General features: G+C 37.7%; 1 protein-coding gene across 1 annotated transcript in view; it reads right to left on the reverse strand.

Annotated features, from left to right (window-relative positions):
- The window catches only part of LOC134227721 (twitchin-like), a 107914-nt gene that overhangs the window by 61835 nt on the left and 27769 nt on the right, over positions 1-18310 (reverse strand). The window contains 1 exon segment of the mRNA XM_062709380.1: positions 14303-14944. Within this exon segment, the coding sequence (XP_062565364.1) occupies positions 14303-14612 (310 nt within the window). The 5' untranslated portion in view covers positions 14613-14944.

Raw genomic sequence — 18310 nt, forward strand, 5'->3', positions numbered from 1 at the left:
ATTTTCCACTTAGTTTTAGCTGTGTATGGTCGAAATAGCATGAATATACAATTTCCAACCCCCCCCCCCTTTGGGGATCGTCTATGAATTACGTAATTATTTTTTTCATAGGTTCGATTAACGTGACAAAGCAAACCTATTTGGGAAGTTGAAATTTCGTGCGTTTTCTTAAGGAGAAGGAAGGGGCTGTACAAAACTAAGTTCAGCAATTTATGGACATTATGGCGGCGATCATGTTAAATGACATTAATTTCATGACATTCCGTGATATTTTTTGTTCTCACTCTCATGCCTCACAATTTGTATTTAGAACAATTTGTTTGACAAAGTACTAGGATCTGAAGGATCATAAAGCATTAAATGTTAATCAAATAATCAGAATTGAAAATAACTTTTGAAAAAGGGTATTAGCAAATTAGAAATCGCAATCCCATGACATTTTTACGTGTACAAGTTATTCAAAAATGAGATTAATATATTCTCAAAAATGTGGACATTCATTGTGGAATGTAAGAATGCTCCATTCTTCCGAAAAGCAAAATTCTTTTAATTTAAATAACAACACTATTTGAATTACTTTTGATTTGTTTTCATGATTTCTACAAGTTATATACAGCATCATTCTTTTCTGTGTCAAGGTTTAAGTCTTCAATGATATTTTCTTCAATTCCATCAACGATGGAAGATGAGATAAATTCATCTAAAGTATTAGAAGATAAAGAACTTTTGAAAATCTTCAAATATTACAAAATTACGCATGGCATAAGAATAACTAAGTGAAAAAATTATTTCCAACGTCTCCTCGTTATCCAAATCGAGCTTAAAATGGATCTGATTCATGTAAGGCACGAAGGAAAATGTCAACATTTGCCTCTCTTGATCATTTTCTTGCATTATGAGTTCTAAATTTCTTCAACTGTTTATATTGACTTTCCGCTGGTTGTTCAGCCAGTGAACCTCAAAGTGTAGATGAGTGAATAAATATTTCCTACCATTAGCCAGACATTCATGAACACTAGCAGGAATTTCATACGCTCCGTTCTAACTAAGATATTGTTCGTCTTTACTTTTGCAATAAACATGTCGGGAATTATTGATTCCAGGAGATTTATAAATATTTACATATTATGAAATCTCATATTTAGTTCTCCATCAGTAGCTAATGAATAGCTCAGAAAATTAGGTTTAGAGAATGACTCAAACCACTCAAGCCCCAAACGCATTTCAGCGGAATGGCGACGAAACGGTAAAATTTGACAGGAAATATATGAGCGAACTGTTAAATCCTTCCGTTACCGTTGTGCTGCATTGCATTGGGGGTTTTATTCATTTACTCCTTTGAAAAGTTAATTAAATGAGCTCAAATGGTTATAAATAAAGTCGAAGTTATTACCAATAAATGTATTTTGACCATACCCTTTGAGCGCATAGTTCAGTCTGACCCATTTTCAATAGGAAACGATGGGACTAGATTTCCCGTCGAATGAAACTTGTTGCGAGAAAATCGGACACAAATAAGTGTCTAAATGGCGATTGCGTTCTTTTGCGCACATACATACAGACGCGCATGCACACACATACAGACATCACCTCAATTCTTCGCGCTGAGTTAGTTGATATATACCACTAGGGGTCTCTGGCCTTCTATCAAACATTCGTTTTGGAATGAGCATTAACCTTGGAGTACGAGAGAGGCAAAACACGGTAAAAACAAATGAAAAAAAATCAGAGTGACTTAACTCTGTTAATTGCAAATACTGGCAAGAAATTCTTTCGGGACATTTTAGTCGAAGCTTTGTCCTTGATGTGTATCATAAAAGAACCTGGGGATTCCTGAGGAAAAAAAAGTTCTTCACTATCAAAGTTGAAAATAGCGTCGTTTTTGAAAAAATATTGCTTCCGCATTTTTCAATTTTTTTCACAGTGTAACTATTAGTTTTGCACACCATTTAAAAGCTTATACAATAACCTTTGTAATGATGTATTAACATTGAAGAAAAAACATTTAAAAATATTTCAATAAATAGTTGAAAATAAAATATTTTTTCAGAAAATTTGCTAACTTTTTTACCCATTTCTGACTTTGCCACCTTATATCTTTGGAACTAGTGCACCTAGAGACTTCAAATTCAGAATTTCTCTTAATTAGAGTATTGACAATGGAGAGAAAATATTTTAAAATAATTCGGAAGACATGACATTTTCGATTAATGACCGCCCGAAATCCTATAGTGCCTGTAGGTCAAATGACCCTTTCGGCCAAATGACCCTTTCGGCTAAATGACCCATTCCACCAAATGCAATTCGTACAACGAATCATTTGGCAGAGTTGTATCAAAACCTTCGCAGTCCACCACACAACACATTTTGAAATTCAGCCTTTAAAAAGAGCTATTGACAAATTACCTAATGATCGAACCTAGATTATCAAATTATCGAGAACGTCCTTGGACCAAACGACATTCCACAGAAAGCCACTTGAAAAATGGTCACTAGGCCGAAAGTTGTTTGGTCCACCCAACCAGAAAATACAGGATACCTAGGTACAGGCATACCTCGATTATATGGACTTTTTCGATGCAAAACAGTCCATATAATCGAATTTTCCATATAATCGAAGCAAAAAAAATCTCAAAATGATCTTTAAACTATGAAAATAGTTTTAATGTAATAAAAGAAAATATCTATTCATTGCATTACAGTGTAATCCGCATGTTTGGGCCCATTTTATGATGATTCAGAAAATTTTGATTTTTTATGAGATCGTAACCGTTTTTCAGTCGCTAGTTTGCACACCGTTCTAAGATTACGTTAGTAATGAAAACTTTTTTCAACCAGTTAATTGATTTGGTAGGCTCAGTCGTGTGGGACAATTTGCGGAGCCACAATTCTCAAGTATGCTCATCCGGGCGTTTGACGTTGAAAACGGTTTTGCGTGGCGTCACGCTCGATTTTGGTTTGTCAGGAAACATCTTTCGGATGGCCAGAGTTTCGTGGTACACGGTACAGAGAAACAGGAGTAATGAAGACTTCATCAAGCTTAATGTGGACACAAAATTACACTTGTTTAAAAATTCTAAATACAGTGCCTTCCTGTTCTAGCAAACGAAGTAAACACTAAACGTACGGAAAGCTATATGTTCGCTTCAAAAACAAACTTTATTTGGAAGCCTTGGCACTTATCCATACTCGTTTTGATCACAGCAAATTGAATTCGACGGAGATTTTCTCCTATTGTCTCCTATTGGAAATTGGACGGATCGGACTATGGGCTCTGATGTTATGGCCTAAATATTTTATATGCAAAACAAGCTTATAAACAATCACTCTTGTCTGACACTTTTGAACGGATCCGCTTGCAACAAGTTGCGGTTGATGGGGATTCTTACAATTAATTTAAATGCATGTAAATAAGGATTCTCATTCGCCTATCAGTGACATTTTTTCCCAGTGTTAATTTGCACCCCCGGGGCAAAACGACCTTTTGGCATTTTTGGTGATGTTTCAGACATATTTTCAAAAATTGTTACTGCTGGACTGGTAGTTCGAGATCCGAACTACATGCGCTGCAGCAAATACTCTCGAAAGATTGCCGAAAATTTCCTCAAAAACGTCATAGGGTCGTTTTGCCCCGGGGGTACATATTACCCCAGATTCCCCTCACGTGGGTGCTTTTATTATTGGCAGTCAATTTCTAACTGAACAACGGAATGAACAACTGGACACCGTAACCATAAATCACGGTTAAAATGATTGGAAAATCGAACTGAGCATATTCTTGATTATGTTGTCGCAATTGAATCCTTCTTATCAATGTAAATTCATCATTAAATTAAAATAATTCTTGTTGCCTGCACCATTGGTAATCTTCTTTAAACAGCAATTCATTCAAGAACTGCTAACTTACGTTTCCGATATTCAATTTCTCTGCCAGTCGTTAAGCATCAGTTTGATCCGCAAGCTTTGTGCTGAACGAACATAAATACAGGGATATTCGATAACTTTTTTTGAAAGTTTGCTTGTAGATTTTCGCGGCACAGACATGGGGGAAAAAATAGTAATCTCTCACCAGGCCTTTTTTCTTTCCCGCAAAATAATTTCTCGGCGAAAATATGCATGTTAGTGAGCATCTTCTGCTCGTGAGTATAAGTGAGCATTACGATCGCTGCTAGCAGTCATTAAAAAAAAAACTCTTTCAGTTTCCTGGACATACTGCTAAAAAAACAGTTTCAGTGGATCAGATTTACTGGATGGTAATACGTCATTCGTTTTTCTACACTCAATTCCACGCACCAAAAGCAAAAAAAGGTTGGAAGTAAAGGTTTAACAGCTAAATACGGCAATCTCATCTCATCACTTGCTTCCCATACTGTCAGACTGACAAGCCGGTTCACGTTTTCTTATATCAGAGATCACCTAAAATACGTGTTATCTTTCCCCACAGATTTGTAAAGACGTATTACGTATTACGTATTACGTATAGATGTATTACAATTCAAATATAAACTTATTGATAAGGATTTGATAGTTGTTGTTTTTTTTTTATTTTGAAACTTTGTATTTTACATAATATGCATGGCGATGAGTATATCAAAGCCTATTGAATACTGGCCACCACTACCAGCACAGTGTATGAGCGTATGAGACATAAGATCAAAAATACAAAACGTCGAGAGACTAAAATCTAGAATCTAAAGGTTAGGAAGGTTCCACTTTAGAAGAACGAAGACTTTTTCTAAAAATCTCAGTAGTTTCGTTGCAAGAAGCTTGAGCCGTCCTATAAGCGCCTTGACAGCCTACTTCCAACCAGCTTGTAAGCTTTATTTCGAGAGTTTCCAGAGCCTCCTTTCAAGAGGCTCGGAAGCATTTTATCAACAGGCTTCCCGGGCAAACCTTGAGATCAAATCGATAACATGTTTTGATGTTGAGGAATCGCTGATTTGGATTACTCAGTTTGGTATCATTTTGTTCTTTTTTACGGTTAAAATAACAAAATTTCAAGCAGAAAAATCTTATTGTTACATCAAATTGTAAACTATTGCTGCTGTCGATGAGATCAAATTGAAAAATGATTTTGAGGTTGGTTCTTGATCATGAAATAAGTAATCAGTTTATGTTAGTTTATATAATTGAGAAATCAACAGCAAACTGAAATCAAGATAAGTAATCAATCATAGAGACTAACATTTTAAAACAGTTTAGGGGGTGGGGGTATGATGAATGTCTACGATCCATACACATTTTGGAAAATTTATATGATCAGTTCTCCACACTGGGGGAGGGGTTATCTGAAACTGACCAAAACTTGTCCACGTAGTATAAGGACAGCCCATTATAACTTTAATTTTTATTTCTACCTACAAACAATTAATGCTGAACAAGCTAGTTTTTAACCTGTAAAAAGCTGTTTTTAGGTGAATAAGCACTCTATCAGCTTCCAATGTTTGTAAAGTTGATACCAAAATATCTTTTCTATTTGCCCTCATTACGATGTCAAACTTTGCTCGGGTTAAAAACCACCTTTCAAGAGGCTCGGAAGCCTTCTTTCAAGAGGCTCGGAAGCCTCCTTTCAAGAGGCTCGGAAGCCTCCTTTTAAGAGGCTCGGAAGCCTCCTCTCAAGAGGCTCGGAAGCCTCCTTTCAAGAAGCTCGGAAGCCTCCTTTCAAGAAGCTCGGAAGCCTCCTTTCAAGAGGCTCGGAAGCCTCCTTTCAAGAGGCTCGGAAGCTTCCTTTCAATAGGAAGCCTCCGTTTTTCATATATCTCATGAGCTTTGCTTATTTTCATTCACAGCGAAAAAAATTGGGGGTACCTCAATGAATGTAAAAGTTCGAAAGGGTACCTCATAAGAAAAAGGTTGAGAAACGCTGCAATACAGCATGCATAAAATGGCAAACAACCATATTTCTAGTAATAATGTTGTTCATTTTCTAATCATTATGAGGTGTAGAGAATAAAAACCACAATTTTCAAGAAAACTTTGATTGCAGCGTTCTCGTAAAAGCGCAAATATGCGCAACTAAACTAAAAGGTAGTACTAGAATTATATTTCAATCCCCCATGTACAGATGCGGGGACATTTGGGGACATTAGGTTTGCGGGACCATTTTATCGCGAAGTATTATGATAATTAAAGTTTTTCTTCTACAACTTTTTAATATTAATCTTCGCATGCAAAACAAACCAAACTATCAAACTATCAATAGCTTTGAAATGCTATTTAAAACTTTATATTTGGATAAAATTTGACTTCATAACATACATTTCAAAGTAAGGAACGGTTTTTTTTATTTTTATCAGCTTTTTTCACTTCGCCAGCCCATATCTTTTGACAGAGTAAACCTAGCGCTTCAATATTTCCCGATTCTCTTATCTTGGGTATATACTTTCACATGATATATAAATTAGACAAATTGGAGATAGTAAATTTTTCGATTAATGCCACCCCTTTCCCCATAGTGGGCTGGTCCCCCAGAAGAAGGCTGCCAAACACAGCCGAAACGTCGGGCAGTTAAGACATTATTGTTTGGACAATTTTGAGACTGTAAAGCCGAATCCCATCACATAACAGAGAATACTGTATAGCTGCCATTGTGTTTTTACCAATTTTTTTGGGAAACGACTGTGGGGTTCAATCATAGATCATTAATTAACGGCTACGCAGTCTCATATGATTAAAACGAGTTTTTATTCGTCCGACGTTTCGACACGGGATTAGTGTCTTCTTCAGGAGAAGAATGATTTGTTCGTTTTTTGTCTTATGTTTTGTCTAACTTTAACTGTCTGACTATGTACCGACACCATAATAACCAGACAGTTAAAGTTAGACAAAACATAAGACAAAAAACGAACAAATCATTCTTCCCCTGAAGAAGACACTAATCCCGTGTCGAAACGTCGGACGAATAAAAACTCGTTTTAATCATATGAGACTGCGTAGCCGGTAATTAATGATCTATGATAATAGAGAATAAATGTAAAATATGACGTGGAATATTCAACAGCTTTTCCAACTCCCAAAACACGAAGTTGAAAAAATGTCCATATAATCGAAGTCTATATAATCGAGGGTCCATATAATCGAGGTATACCTGTATGTGTTTGTGTCTACAATGTACTCTACATAGAATCTATTTTTCAACTACCGTCGTGAAATGATTCTCTTTAAATACTTCGCCAACCTTATTCGCTTTCCAAAAAATTGCCTGAAGACGAGAATTGAACCGAAGCCCTCCAAGTGCCATTCGACTGATGGGCCAGCCATCTGGACTATACACCAGATGAGAAAAGCGGTGATAGAAGACTATCATAATCCGCGTTCTGTATTATGTGATTTTGATAATTATTAGAATGTGATGGTAATAGAGATGGCAAAGGGTGATGTTAGTAGAATAGGCACCATGCTAATCTGCGTCCTTGTCCGTCATCAAGTTAAACGGAGTCGGGAAAATTGTGTGAGTCGAAGTTATACTGCTGTACACGATGCTTATATCTGTTGCTGGAGGAGCCAACGAGAGACGTTTAGATGCATTGGTCGAAATCAAATAAACCGATTTAATGCAATAAGCTGGTGTAACAATTATAACGTTCTCTGAGCGGTTTTCATGCAAAATTTGATACAAAACGCTTTATGCAAAGAATGTCACAACTTTTTGTTTTGGGTGTCAAAAATGTTACTTGGCGATTAAGCCTAAACCCATCTGGCCAAAAATCATTTGGCCGAAAATGTCGTTCGGAGGAAGCCTGCCGTAATCTGGAAAAGTGACGTAACAGCCATTTTACAACATGCATGTTTTCCATTTTTCTGTTAAAGAGCTCGATGAGTAGTACCGTTTTGACTCGAAGTCCGGACACCTAAGCACTGCTGAATTTTCAGTTCAATATTTCATACGGAATTAAGTACTTGACAGTGAGTGATAACACACCCTGTCAAGATTAACTTATCAAATTTGCTGTAGTGTACTGAAAATGACATTTTTTATGTACGAAATAGTTAATATAATCGAAAACATTGAACATCGCTTGCTTCGAAATCCGGACACAGTATGAGGGATGCTTCAAATACCGGACAATTTTGCTTCGAATTTCCGGACACTTCGAGTTTGGCTATATTAATTCTCAAATAGCCAATTTAATCCATTCAAAGACAACTAGGATATAGCATTCATATTTCTCGATTAATATAAATCCGTAAGGTAAGGTTTCTATACACATTTGTATGGAAATCTGGCATCCCCCGGTTGTATGTACCATCTGAAGTTTCTGCTCCGAGATTGACCAGGACTACCAAAAAACAGAATTTGAAACCAAGCAGGAGCATTTAACAGCAATATACAACATTCGGAACCTAATAATTTCATAAAATCTCCCCCTCTCCCTTTTCCAAGGTAGAACGCTTTTTTGACATTTGACGTGTCTGTGGGTAATGAAATATTTTCGTCAATACTACCTCTCAAATTCAACGTGGGTAAGCTGCAATTAGTGGTATTTATGTGTCTTTTGAAAACCATTTCAGATTGCATTTAGAAATCAAGGATTGAAAGGAGCGATTGAAATAATGAATTCATGCGGATTGATAAATCCGGGCGTGTCCGAGAAATGTTGAGTTTTTTTTACTTGACGGGAGTCGTTCACAACGTGTCTTTTTATACAATTTTGTTAAAAAGCTAGTTTAACGAACTTGCTTTTTTTTCTACAAAAATGTGGATGGTTAAAAAAATACATTTGAAGACAACCTTTCACTAGAAACTAAAGGCAAGTTTTGCTACTTGTGTACGATTAATAAAGTGACATCATTTACAATATGTGTATAAGTATATATCGATAAGCTGAGAGCAAGCAATGTTCCTTTTGGAGTGTAGCAACTCAAATCTATGATATTGTTACTATGATTGCTCATTACGAATCATTTGATTTTAATTAACTTAACTGATAAACAGTTATTTAACATCATTTCAGTATGTCCGGAAATCGAAGCAATTGTAAAAACTTGCCTCGAAGTCCGGACATACAGAAAATGTAATAAAAATTATAAAGCTATGAATTCCCAAGCAATTTTTCTAATTCATGAGAAAGAGTGCTATCATACTATGTTAATAAATTACTAATACTCCTTGAAAATGATAGAATATAGAAAATATGAGCTTAGTTTTTCTAATGTTGAGTCTTAAGCTGCATTCTAAGAAAAACGAAATTCACTGTTGATTATGACATGCTTCAACTTTTACCTCTAAATTTCAAGTTTTTACTACAGATCACGGATTACTTACATTTGTTAAAATGGTTTCAAGTCGAAGAATCGTTCCCTGCATTGATAACCCAAGAAATACTTGTTGAGATGGTAAATAAAGTCAAATAACAATTGAAGTGTCCGGCATTCGAAGCGTCCGGCAATTCGAAGCAAAACGGTACTCGTTAACACTATTTTTGGAAAATGACGTATACGTCACTTTTTCAGATTTAGTAGTGGAAAAATCATTGCTTATGATTAATGCGTTCGTGATTGTTTATGTTTTGTATTGGCCGCGGAATCGCGATCCGGAATATTATGTTCTGTGCGCACCGTTCCATAATAAAACTAATTAGGTGCATGATTGTACATGATTGTGATGTGCAGTACGCTCTCGAGACTTGCGTAATTTTCCTGCTTTGTGCGATCAAATGGCAACTCGTGTAAGTGCAGGTGACTAGTCGATTACTATTAAAGCAAGTATCACGGCAACATATTCCTACGCATTACTTAATTGACCAGCAATCGGACACGGCCGGCGTGCCGGTATTGCTTAATTTTGGGTCATCAGCTGGCCTGGCAATAACGGAGTAGCAACCGTTGGCGTTCAATCTTACTCATGTTCACGCAAGGGCCATTCAGACCGAAGTTTCAGTTGGTGGAAAATGTCGTTTGGCAGGCCATTTGACCGAAGATGTTATTTATCAAAACGGTCGTTTGACCGAAGAAAAGTGAATGTAACAGTGTGGAGTGATTAACGATAACTGAGAAGTATTTAAAGTTATCAAGGGTACACTCGATACGGAAGCAACGCACAACTGTCATTTTTATTATTCCACGCATGCTGCGACCCAGCAAAGCTGAAATAATAAAAATAACAGTTGTGCGTTGCTTCCGTATTGAGTGGTTTGCCTTTGAAAACGCGAACACTTCTAAATCTGGATTTCGTAAGAATTGTCCTTAAACATAGCGTTAACAGTTAGAAAAAGAGAGAAGTGAAAAGTGAGATACCACACCTTACTTCTCATTTCTTATTTCTTATTTCTCGCTAATCATTTCTTACCATTCACATCGCGCATCTCATTGTAAAGTGAGAAGTGACAACCGAGAAGCGAGAAATTTGTAATGATAAGAGAAATGAATGGCTTCTCATTTCTCTCTTCTTATACTTTTCACCGTGGGAAGTGATAAATTAGGTATGAGAAGTGAGAACTGAGACGACTCATTTCTCACTACTTATTGATCACTTACCATTGGAAACTTATTACTTTCCACAGTTAAATGTGAGAAGTGCGAAATGAGAAATAATTTGAGTAAAAAGTGAGATATCTCATTTATCATTTCTTATTTCTCACATTTCAATTATGATATATCGCGGTGAGAAGATGTTTTACTTCTCACTTTCTATTTCTCATAATTAATATAATTGGTGTGTACCGGTCCGAAAATTGTCAGCGTCTACGTTTGTCATAGTTTAGGTCTGCGGCGGCAGCAGCGTGAATCGGCGTGGCGATTTTCATATTGCGTTCGCTTCAATTTTTTTCTGGATTTTATACTTTCTAGACAATAATAGGAAATTCTACTGAACTTCCACTGGAAGCTCTTCTAAGTTTTTTTCAAAACATTAAAAAACAAAAAGAAATACTTTGAAGTCTTGAGCATGAGCATGAACATGATGACAACCATGCATTTCGTAGTTTTTACTCCGTGATCGACCAGAACAATCGCAATCGCACAAGAAACCAAAGGATGGAAGCATGTGATTTGCTCTCCAACCTCAATGTGCACAATCCGAGAGCTCTAGTATTTTAGACGGTCGATAATGGCGCTGACCACGCCTAACAGTGACCTGCTAGAACTAGTCAAGTTAGTAGATATAGGATGGAAGATGAAAACGATATGAAAGTCTATTTCCAGTTCTAGCGATTGCTAGAACTTGAGAAATATGTGAAAAGATATAAAGTAGGATGAATGGAACAGGCCTGGGATTGAACCCACGAGCACCTGCGTATGAGGCAGAACCGGTAGCCATATGATCATCTGACCCGTCTGAAGAGAAAGAGAAGTCCTCACGAGAAACTCGTTGGTATATCCAAGAAAAGCTTACTGGAATTCCCAAGAAAATTTGTATGAAATGTCCATGGGAAATTTTTCAGAGTTTGTAAGGAAAAATGTTACCATTTCTCATTGGAAATTGCTCAGAATTTCCACTGGAAGTACACCGGAATTTCCAATGAAGATTCTTCGGAACTTTCATTATTCTTCGGAAATACCACAGAAAACTTTCAAAGGAATTTCCAAAGAAAAACTGTTTTTTTTTTTTTGAAGCAAGACACAATGTCTTGTGAAATGTAAATTTCAATTAGAAATTATTTTGTTTTCAATGCAAAGTTGCCCAAAATTAACAAAGAAAATTCGATTTTTTTAAATTTCGACATTTTTTTTTAAATTTCTACGAGAAATATTTCCGAGAATTATTTGGTGACATACGGCCGGCATAGCCATTTGCACAAACAGGTTATTTGGCCGAAAATGTCATTTTTTGAATGGATAATATTGCCACAAATGTCGACCCGTTCAGCCAAATGACATACATATTACGTAAGCACTTATAGGAGGAGGGGGGGGTCAGTCAATATCTTACACTCCATAAAAATAAATATTTATTGTATGAAAAAAAATCTCGAGTCGAGTCGAGTCGAGAAACCCGGAAAAATTGCTTACGTAATAATTGTACGACCCCTTATTGGGCAAAAGGCCTTTCCTGCCAAACGATTTTTTGGCCGTATGTTCATTTCGATCAAATTCAACCAAATGGCTTTTTCTGCCAAATGACCATTTCGGACAAACGGCATTTTCGGTCAAACAATATATTCGCCCGAATGCCCACTACGACCAAATGACATATTCGGCTAGACAACTTTCGGCCAAACGGCTCTTTCCGTAGGTGGACCGAAAGACTTTCGGAGGAAAATCATTTGCTCGAATGACATTTGGCCGAATCACACATTAGGCCTAAAGTCATCTAGCCGAATTTCCTTTGGCGGAAACGGTTATTAGGTCGAAAAAGTGTTGGCCGAATACATATGTCATTTGGATGATAATTTCGTCGAAAAGTCGTTTGTTCTGGCGGTTTGCCGCTGTTCAGTGGTAATGGTTTTCGGCCGAAAATTTCATTTAATCGTACAGGTCATTTGGAAGAAAGAACCGTTTGGCCGAATAGGTCACTTGCAGTAGACCCGGTTGGGCTAAATGGCCCTTTTTATCAAACGACTATTTCGGCCGAACGGCATTTTTAGCCAAACGATATTTTTTCGGAAAATGATCAGTTCAGAACAAATGATATTTTCGGCAAAACTACCGTTTCTGCCAAACGACCATTTCAACCAAAACGACATTTTCGGCCAAATAGTTTTTGATCAATTGGATTTTGGCCTGATGATTTGTTCGGTGATATGACATATTCGGCCAAACACCTTTCGGCTTTGGGCTTCGGCCAAACGTCTTTCGAATAAATGACATTCGGCCGTTCCTGTTCAAAAAGGTAATTTCTACAAGAAATTTTATGGATTTTACAGAAAAATCCTTCGGAATTTCCACAGGAAGTTCTTCTTAGTTTTTTAGGAAAGCGTTTCGAAATTTAAACGAAAAATTGTATGTAATTTCCACGGAAATCATTGATATTTTCATGATTTTTTTTTAAATTCCGATGAGATGTTTCAGCAGAGTTCTGCAGACCTGAGCAGTGAGACAGATTTTTAAAGGTGGTGCACTAATTCAAAGAATGTCGGCAACTGCGAACACCTCTACTAATAGTGAGAAGCTTCTCACTTCCCTTTTCTTATTATTAACTTCTCGATTAACACGAATCATCACAATTTTTTTACATTTACTATTGTTCGACCTATTGGCATTTTTAATCAATTTTGACTCGTTCAGCAAATGACATTCAAGGTCGTATGATCCGTTCGGACAAATAACATGATTGGTCATATGACCCGTTCGGACAAACGACATTTTGGGTGTACCAGCGAGCAGGAAAATATAACTGAATAATACCTTATACTGTTATTGATACTTTACGCTGTTATAAACTCAGCTTGCATAAAGGGTAAAATACTTAAAATTAATACGCAAAATATTTCAAGCATAACATCTCTGTTATTGTTATTACAATACTGAACGTGTAGCAAATTAGTATTCGTTTGGTATCAACATACCTGAGTATGTTATGCTTGAAGTATTTTGCACATGAATTTTCGGTAGTTCATACCAACTACTGTTATCGAGTTCATCGAATCTGCTCGGGTATGACCCATGACCTATTCGTCCAAATAATATTAGCAGCCAAATCGGCCCTTTCTGCTGAACGACTACACGCAAAAAAAGCGTACATGAATTCGTGAACTAACAAGTTCACGGTGTATTTTTTGTGAACAACAGCCACGGATTCGGGAACACAGTCACGTTTTCTGGAACGTTCTGGAAAACGTGACAGGTGTTCCCGAATCCATGAATTTAATCACGGTGTATTTTTGCTGGTTCACGAATTCGGGAACGCTTTTTTCTGCGTGTAGTTGAGTCAATTGCGAGACACTGAAGACAGCAATACAGTTGAGGTCGAAATATGTATTTCTAAATAATACAACGTGCGGAAATCTAATGGAATAGTACTAAACTCGTCTTTGGACAGGAGAAGACATCCTACTAAAAGAGATTAATAATTTTTGAAAACAACAAAAAGAAGAGCGGATTTACGATGCTAGTTGAAATTGATCTTAAGGGTGCACTTGCGGCTTTAGAGAGGTGTGCCGAAGCGCAATGAACTGCCTGGAATACCCGCATATACCCTGTATTCATCAGATAGTAAATAAATTACATAAGTGAACGAGAATTCGAGTTGAGAATAGGTTGGCTGATGACGCACAAACACTTAGTTTCAGACTTGCATGTCCGTTTAATGAAAAATAGTGCTTTATGGGTACAGAGGATATCATTCTCATTCAACGTGGACATTTCCACATGATTGACAACACGCACAACACAAAACAAGAATACCAAATTGCAGACTACTTACGACTGAAGTTCAGGTTGATCGACGCCGACACCTCGCCCATCCGGTTCTTCGCCTTGACCTTGTACAGGCCCGCATCCGTATCGATCACATCGTCCAGCTCCAGCACCACAAAGTACTTGTTCTCGCCGAACGACTGGATCTTAAACTTGGTGCGGGCATTCTGTGACAGGAGCTCTTCACTACGGTACCACTCGATCGCCGGTTTGGGCTTCGCGATCAACTGACACTCGAACACTAACCGATTGCCGTCGTCCTCCTGGCGCAGCTGAGGCTTCTGCGTGAAGCTCGGTGCGAAATCATGGTCCGCCATGATTTACGCCGTTTTAGGAACGAATTCACTTGCTGCTCTGAATTTTGCTATCTTTTTGCTTCACTTCCGAACACGACCAACGAAATGCGGTAGTACAAACATTTACACACTGACTTCCGGTGATGCTTGGATAATATTACCCTCACGAGTGGGACTTTTATCTTCCTGATGGGGGCGATGATCCCCTTTGATGCACTGCACTGCTTCGATACACTGTAACTTCTTTCTGAATATTTATTTACTTTGATCTAAGTCCACTTTTTGTTTGTGTAATCTTGTACCTAATAGCTATATTCGTTGATTTGCGTTGATTCAAATGCTGCGGTTCCACTCTGTATTTGGTGAGATCGAGAAAAGAGACATAAAAAAATAAGCAATTAATTTATGACTTCCGGTCAAATTCATGTGTTTCATATTTCAATTCGCACGTGGTGGATGAAAATCGGTTTTGCTGGTGCAGGATGAGAGCTCGGCATAGTTTTCATGGCTGGAAATAAGTTTTGAATACCGGATGTCTTTTATTTGCCTTCTATTAAAAATCATAACTTCTGTTAAGATCCCCATAACGCCCACGAAAAATAAATAACATTGGAAAGCCACCACATAGAAGAAATCGCTAAATGTATCTTATTCCAGAAAAAGTTTCAGTTTCATTGAGTAAATTTTCATAAGTCATAATTCTTCCCTTAATATTATTTTTTTAATTTTAGAGGTTATGTAGGACCAACGATTCATCAATTCATCATATCACATCACTCAAATCGCCTTATAGTTCATTACCAAAAACCCACATCTTCCTATACTATTTATCACCCACTACCATCCAATCTTAGTCTCGCGTGACCATTTCACTAGTCATTACACCACCTTCTAGTAGAGCAGCTACTTGTGCCACAAACGCTCATCAAAGATTTGTCACCACTCACCGACATTTTCCCGGCATCATCTGCTAATGGTTCGGACTCTCTTTGCCGGTTCATTAGATTTGCCTGCCTTACCGAATTATCAAGGCTCATCGATGAAGCAATCCACTTACGTGCTGTAATGCTAATCGGCGCCGTTGAAAGGATTTTTCTTAGCCCCCGCTTTCGTCAAACCGCACATTCTTTTTTCGTATATACTATTTTTGGTCGCCACACCGAGCCACTCCAGTCTACCGCGCATTTTAAACCGTATATGTAGTGAGGTGTGGAATTTTATGCATTATTTTTTCCCAGTCTTGGGATAAATTTAGCAGTATGAGTCGTGAAACCGGGTATGCCTTTGCTTGCTAAGGAAAAGTTCTGGCAGTCAGTCACGGTCGTTTGACGTACATGCAGATTCAGTTGAGGTGCCAATCATCGTCATCGTTTTCGTCCCGTCTCCCAAAGTGGGCAATTCAGGATCGAGAGGGAGGAAAAGCGAGACGATATTGTCTGTGTTTTGAGACTATCGAGAGAAAAAAAAAGAAGTCTATTTTAGGAACTCAGATTCATCGCTTAGTCAGGTGCCCATAATCCTGACTGAAATCCGGTGGGCGAGCAAGTGTAAACAAATCTGTTCGGCTTTCTCGCTGAATGGTTGGCGATCGCTCTGACTAGGTTGGAGTTGGCGGATGCAGTTAAGTTGAAATTTTTTGCTTTCTTGTGCAGATTGTGCTATTTTTGAAGTCTTGTCGGCGGAGAATATGTGGAATGATCACTTTCATATGGTTTCCGACACCTTCGTGGAGTATTATATTTATGAACATGATTAGCTTAGCTTTCAGAATGAAGATTTCAAATGGAATTTGAGAAAATAATTGAAAGTCTGATCTGCACAGATTTAGAACGCAATTTGTTGTTTTGTCTTTTTGACCTTTTGTCATTTCGCCCTTTTGTCTTTCGATCTTTTGTCCTTTCGACCTTTTGTCATAGATTCGCCTAACCAAAGGTAGTTCGAATGGTTTCAAAAGTGTAACATGCTGTTTGTAGTCCTTAGAATAAAATGTGATCACAACATGTGTTCTGCGTTATCCAAGAAATTTTTCGAGTAAGGCCCTAGGATCTACACACGTTAGAACATAATGTGACTTTGCCATTTCTTGGACGAATCAGAAAATATTCCCTGAACACATCCTGTTCCAAGTACTGGTAGATCTTCAGTTACGAGTGTAAATTTTGAACTCTTGGACATCATGGATTTCTTGAATAGCCTTGTGAACATTAAAGTCTCATTAAAGTTTTAAATTACTTTTCAGGTTCAGAGACACAATATAGGTTTTATTTTCGTTCCATTGACGATGCATCGCAAATGACTTCTTGGATAATTATTATGGGTTGTTGCATGTCAGAAACAAAACAAATAAGTTGCAGAAAAAAATATTTGGTTAAATGCTGTTTGCCAAAAGGTTTATGATCGGTGGCAAACCACTTTGTGCTCTACTGAGCAGCATTTTATATTTGGCAGTCCCCTGCATGTTGCCTAAAAGGTATGGTTTGCAGAAATCGCTCTCAGTAGATAACGAACAGCGATAATAGAAAGGCAAAAACTGTTCCGAATCATAACAAGCCATGATAACAAATTTATCAAACTTATATACAAGTACGAAAAAACAGATTCGGATCCGCAGCCCCTCACAGTGAAGTGATGATTCTCGCTTTGTTCTCGTTAATTTTGTGTTGGGGACCGCACAGTGTAGAACAAGTTGAAATGCATCAGAGTGGGCAGCAGCTTGAGAAAAAAAAGTCTCTCGCGGTATGCTGTGTATCGTATATGTATAGAGAGATGATAAGCGAGAGACTTTTTCATTCTCTTTTGGATTCAATCCCTGCTAAAAGGCATTGTGAATAGAGGTGTGCGCCGCCACTGACAGTTTTTTGCACGCCGCCGACATTTTTGCATCGCAGCTGATCTATAATTGTTCACGCAAGTCAGAGAAGTCCGCAAGACCGTGGAAATTCCAAAGATCGAATAGAATTCCGGGAAGCTCTACTCCCGATTGATATCCCAACAGCAGCATACAAATTTCCGTTGAAACTTCGAAAAGCGCGCCATAAAAACAAAGACGAGCTTTCAGTGCAAATTACCGTTGAAACTCAAACAAATTCTTATTAGATAAAAAGTACCGTCTTGCAGAAAGCCATTTGAGCGAAAGCCAAAGGTCAAATATATCATATGACTGAAAAAACCATTTGGCCATGTCGTTCGACCGAACTCTTTGCTAGCTTAGCTTAGCTTTGGCTTTGACTGACTAGTGACTACACATATCCAAGGGCGTAGCCAGAGGAGGACAGGGGGTCCGTCACCCCCCCCTCAATGGTGGAATGATTGAACGGGTACTGTAATGAATTCGCTTAAACATGTGCACTTTACAATCCAATCATATTCAGAAATAGGTTGGTTTTTGAAATTCAAAAGATTCTCAGGATCCATACTATATGAAAGTTCAAAACAACTCGAAACATTTCGGGCTCAAGAATTCTCCTAGAAATCCTTCTAGACGCTCCCCTGGGAACTTCTAAATTCCTCCGGAAAGTTATCCACAAATTCCTCTGAAAATCGTTTGAAAATCCTTCTCCTGTAATTGTAATTTCTCCTTATCTAGAAACCCCCAACTAATTTTCTTTAGGAAATTCATGAGGAAGTTTCTTGAAGATTTCTTTTCTTCCCTTCAAGATTTATTTCTAGACATTTCTTCGGCTATTCTTCCAGGAAAATCTTCGGCATTTCCTTCAGGA

This window comes from Armigeres subalbatus, chromosome 1 (genome assembly GCF_024139115.2).
Source record: "Armigeres subalbatus isolate Guangzhou_Male chromosome 1, GZ_Asu_2, whole genome shotgun sequence".
NCBI lineage: Eukaryota > Metazoa > Arthropoda > Insecta > Diptera > Culicidae > Armigeres > Armigeres subalbatus.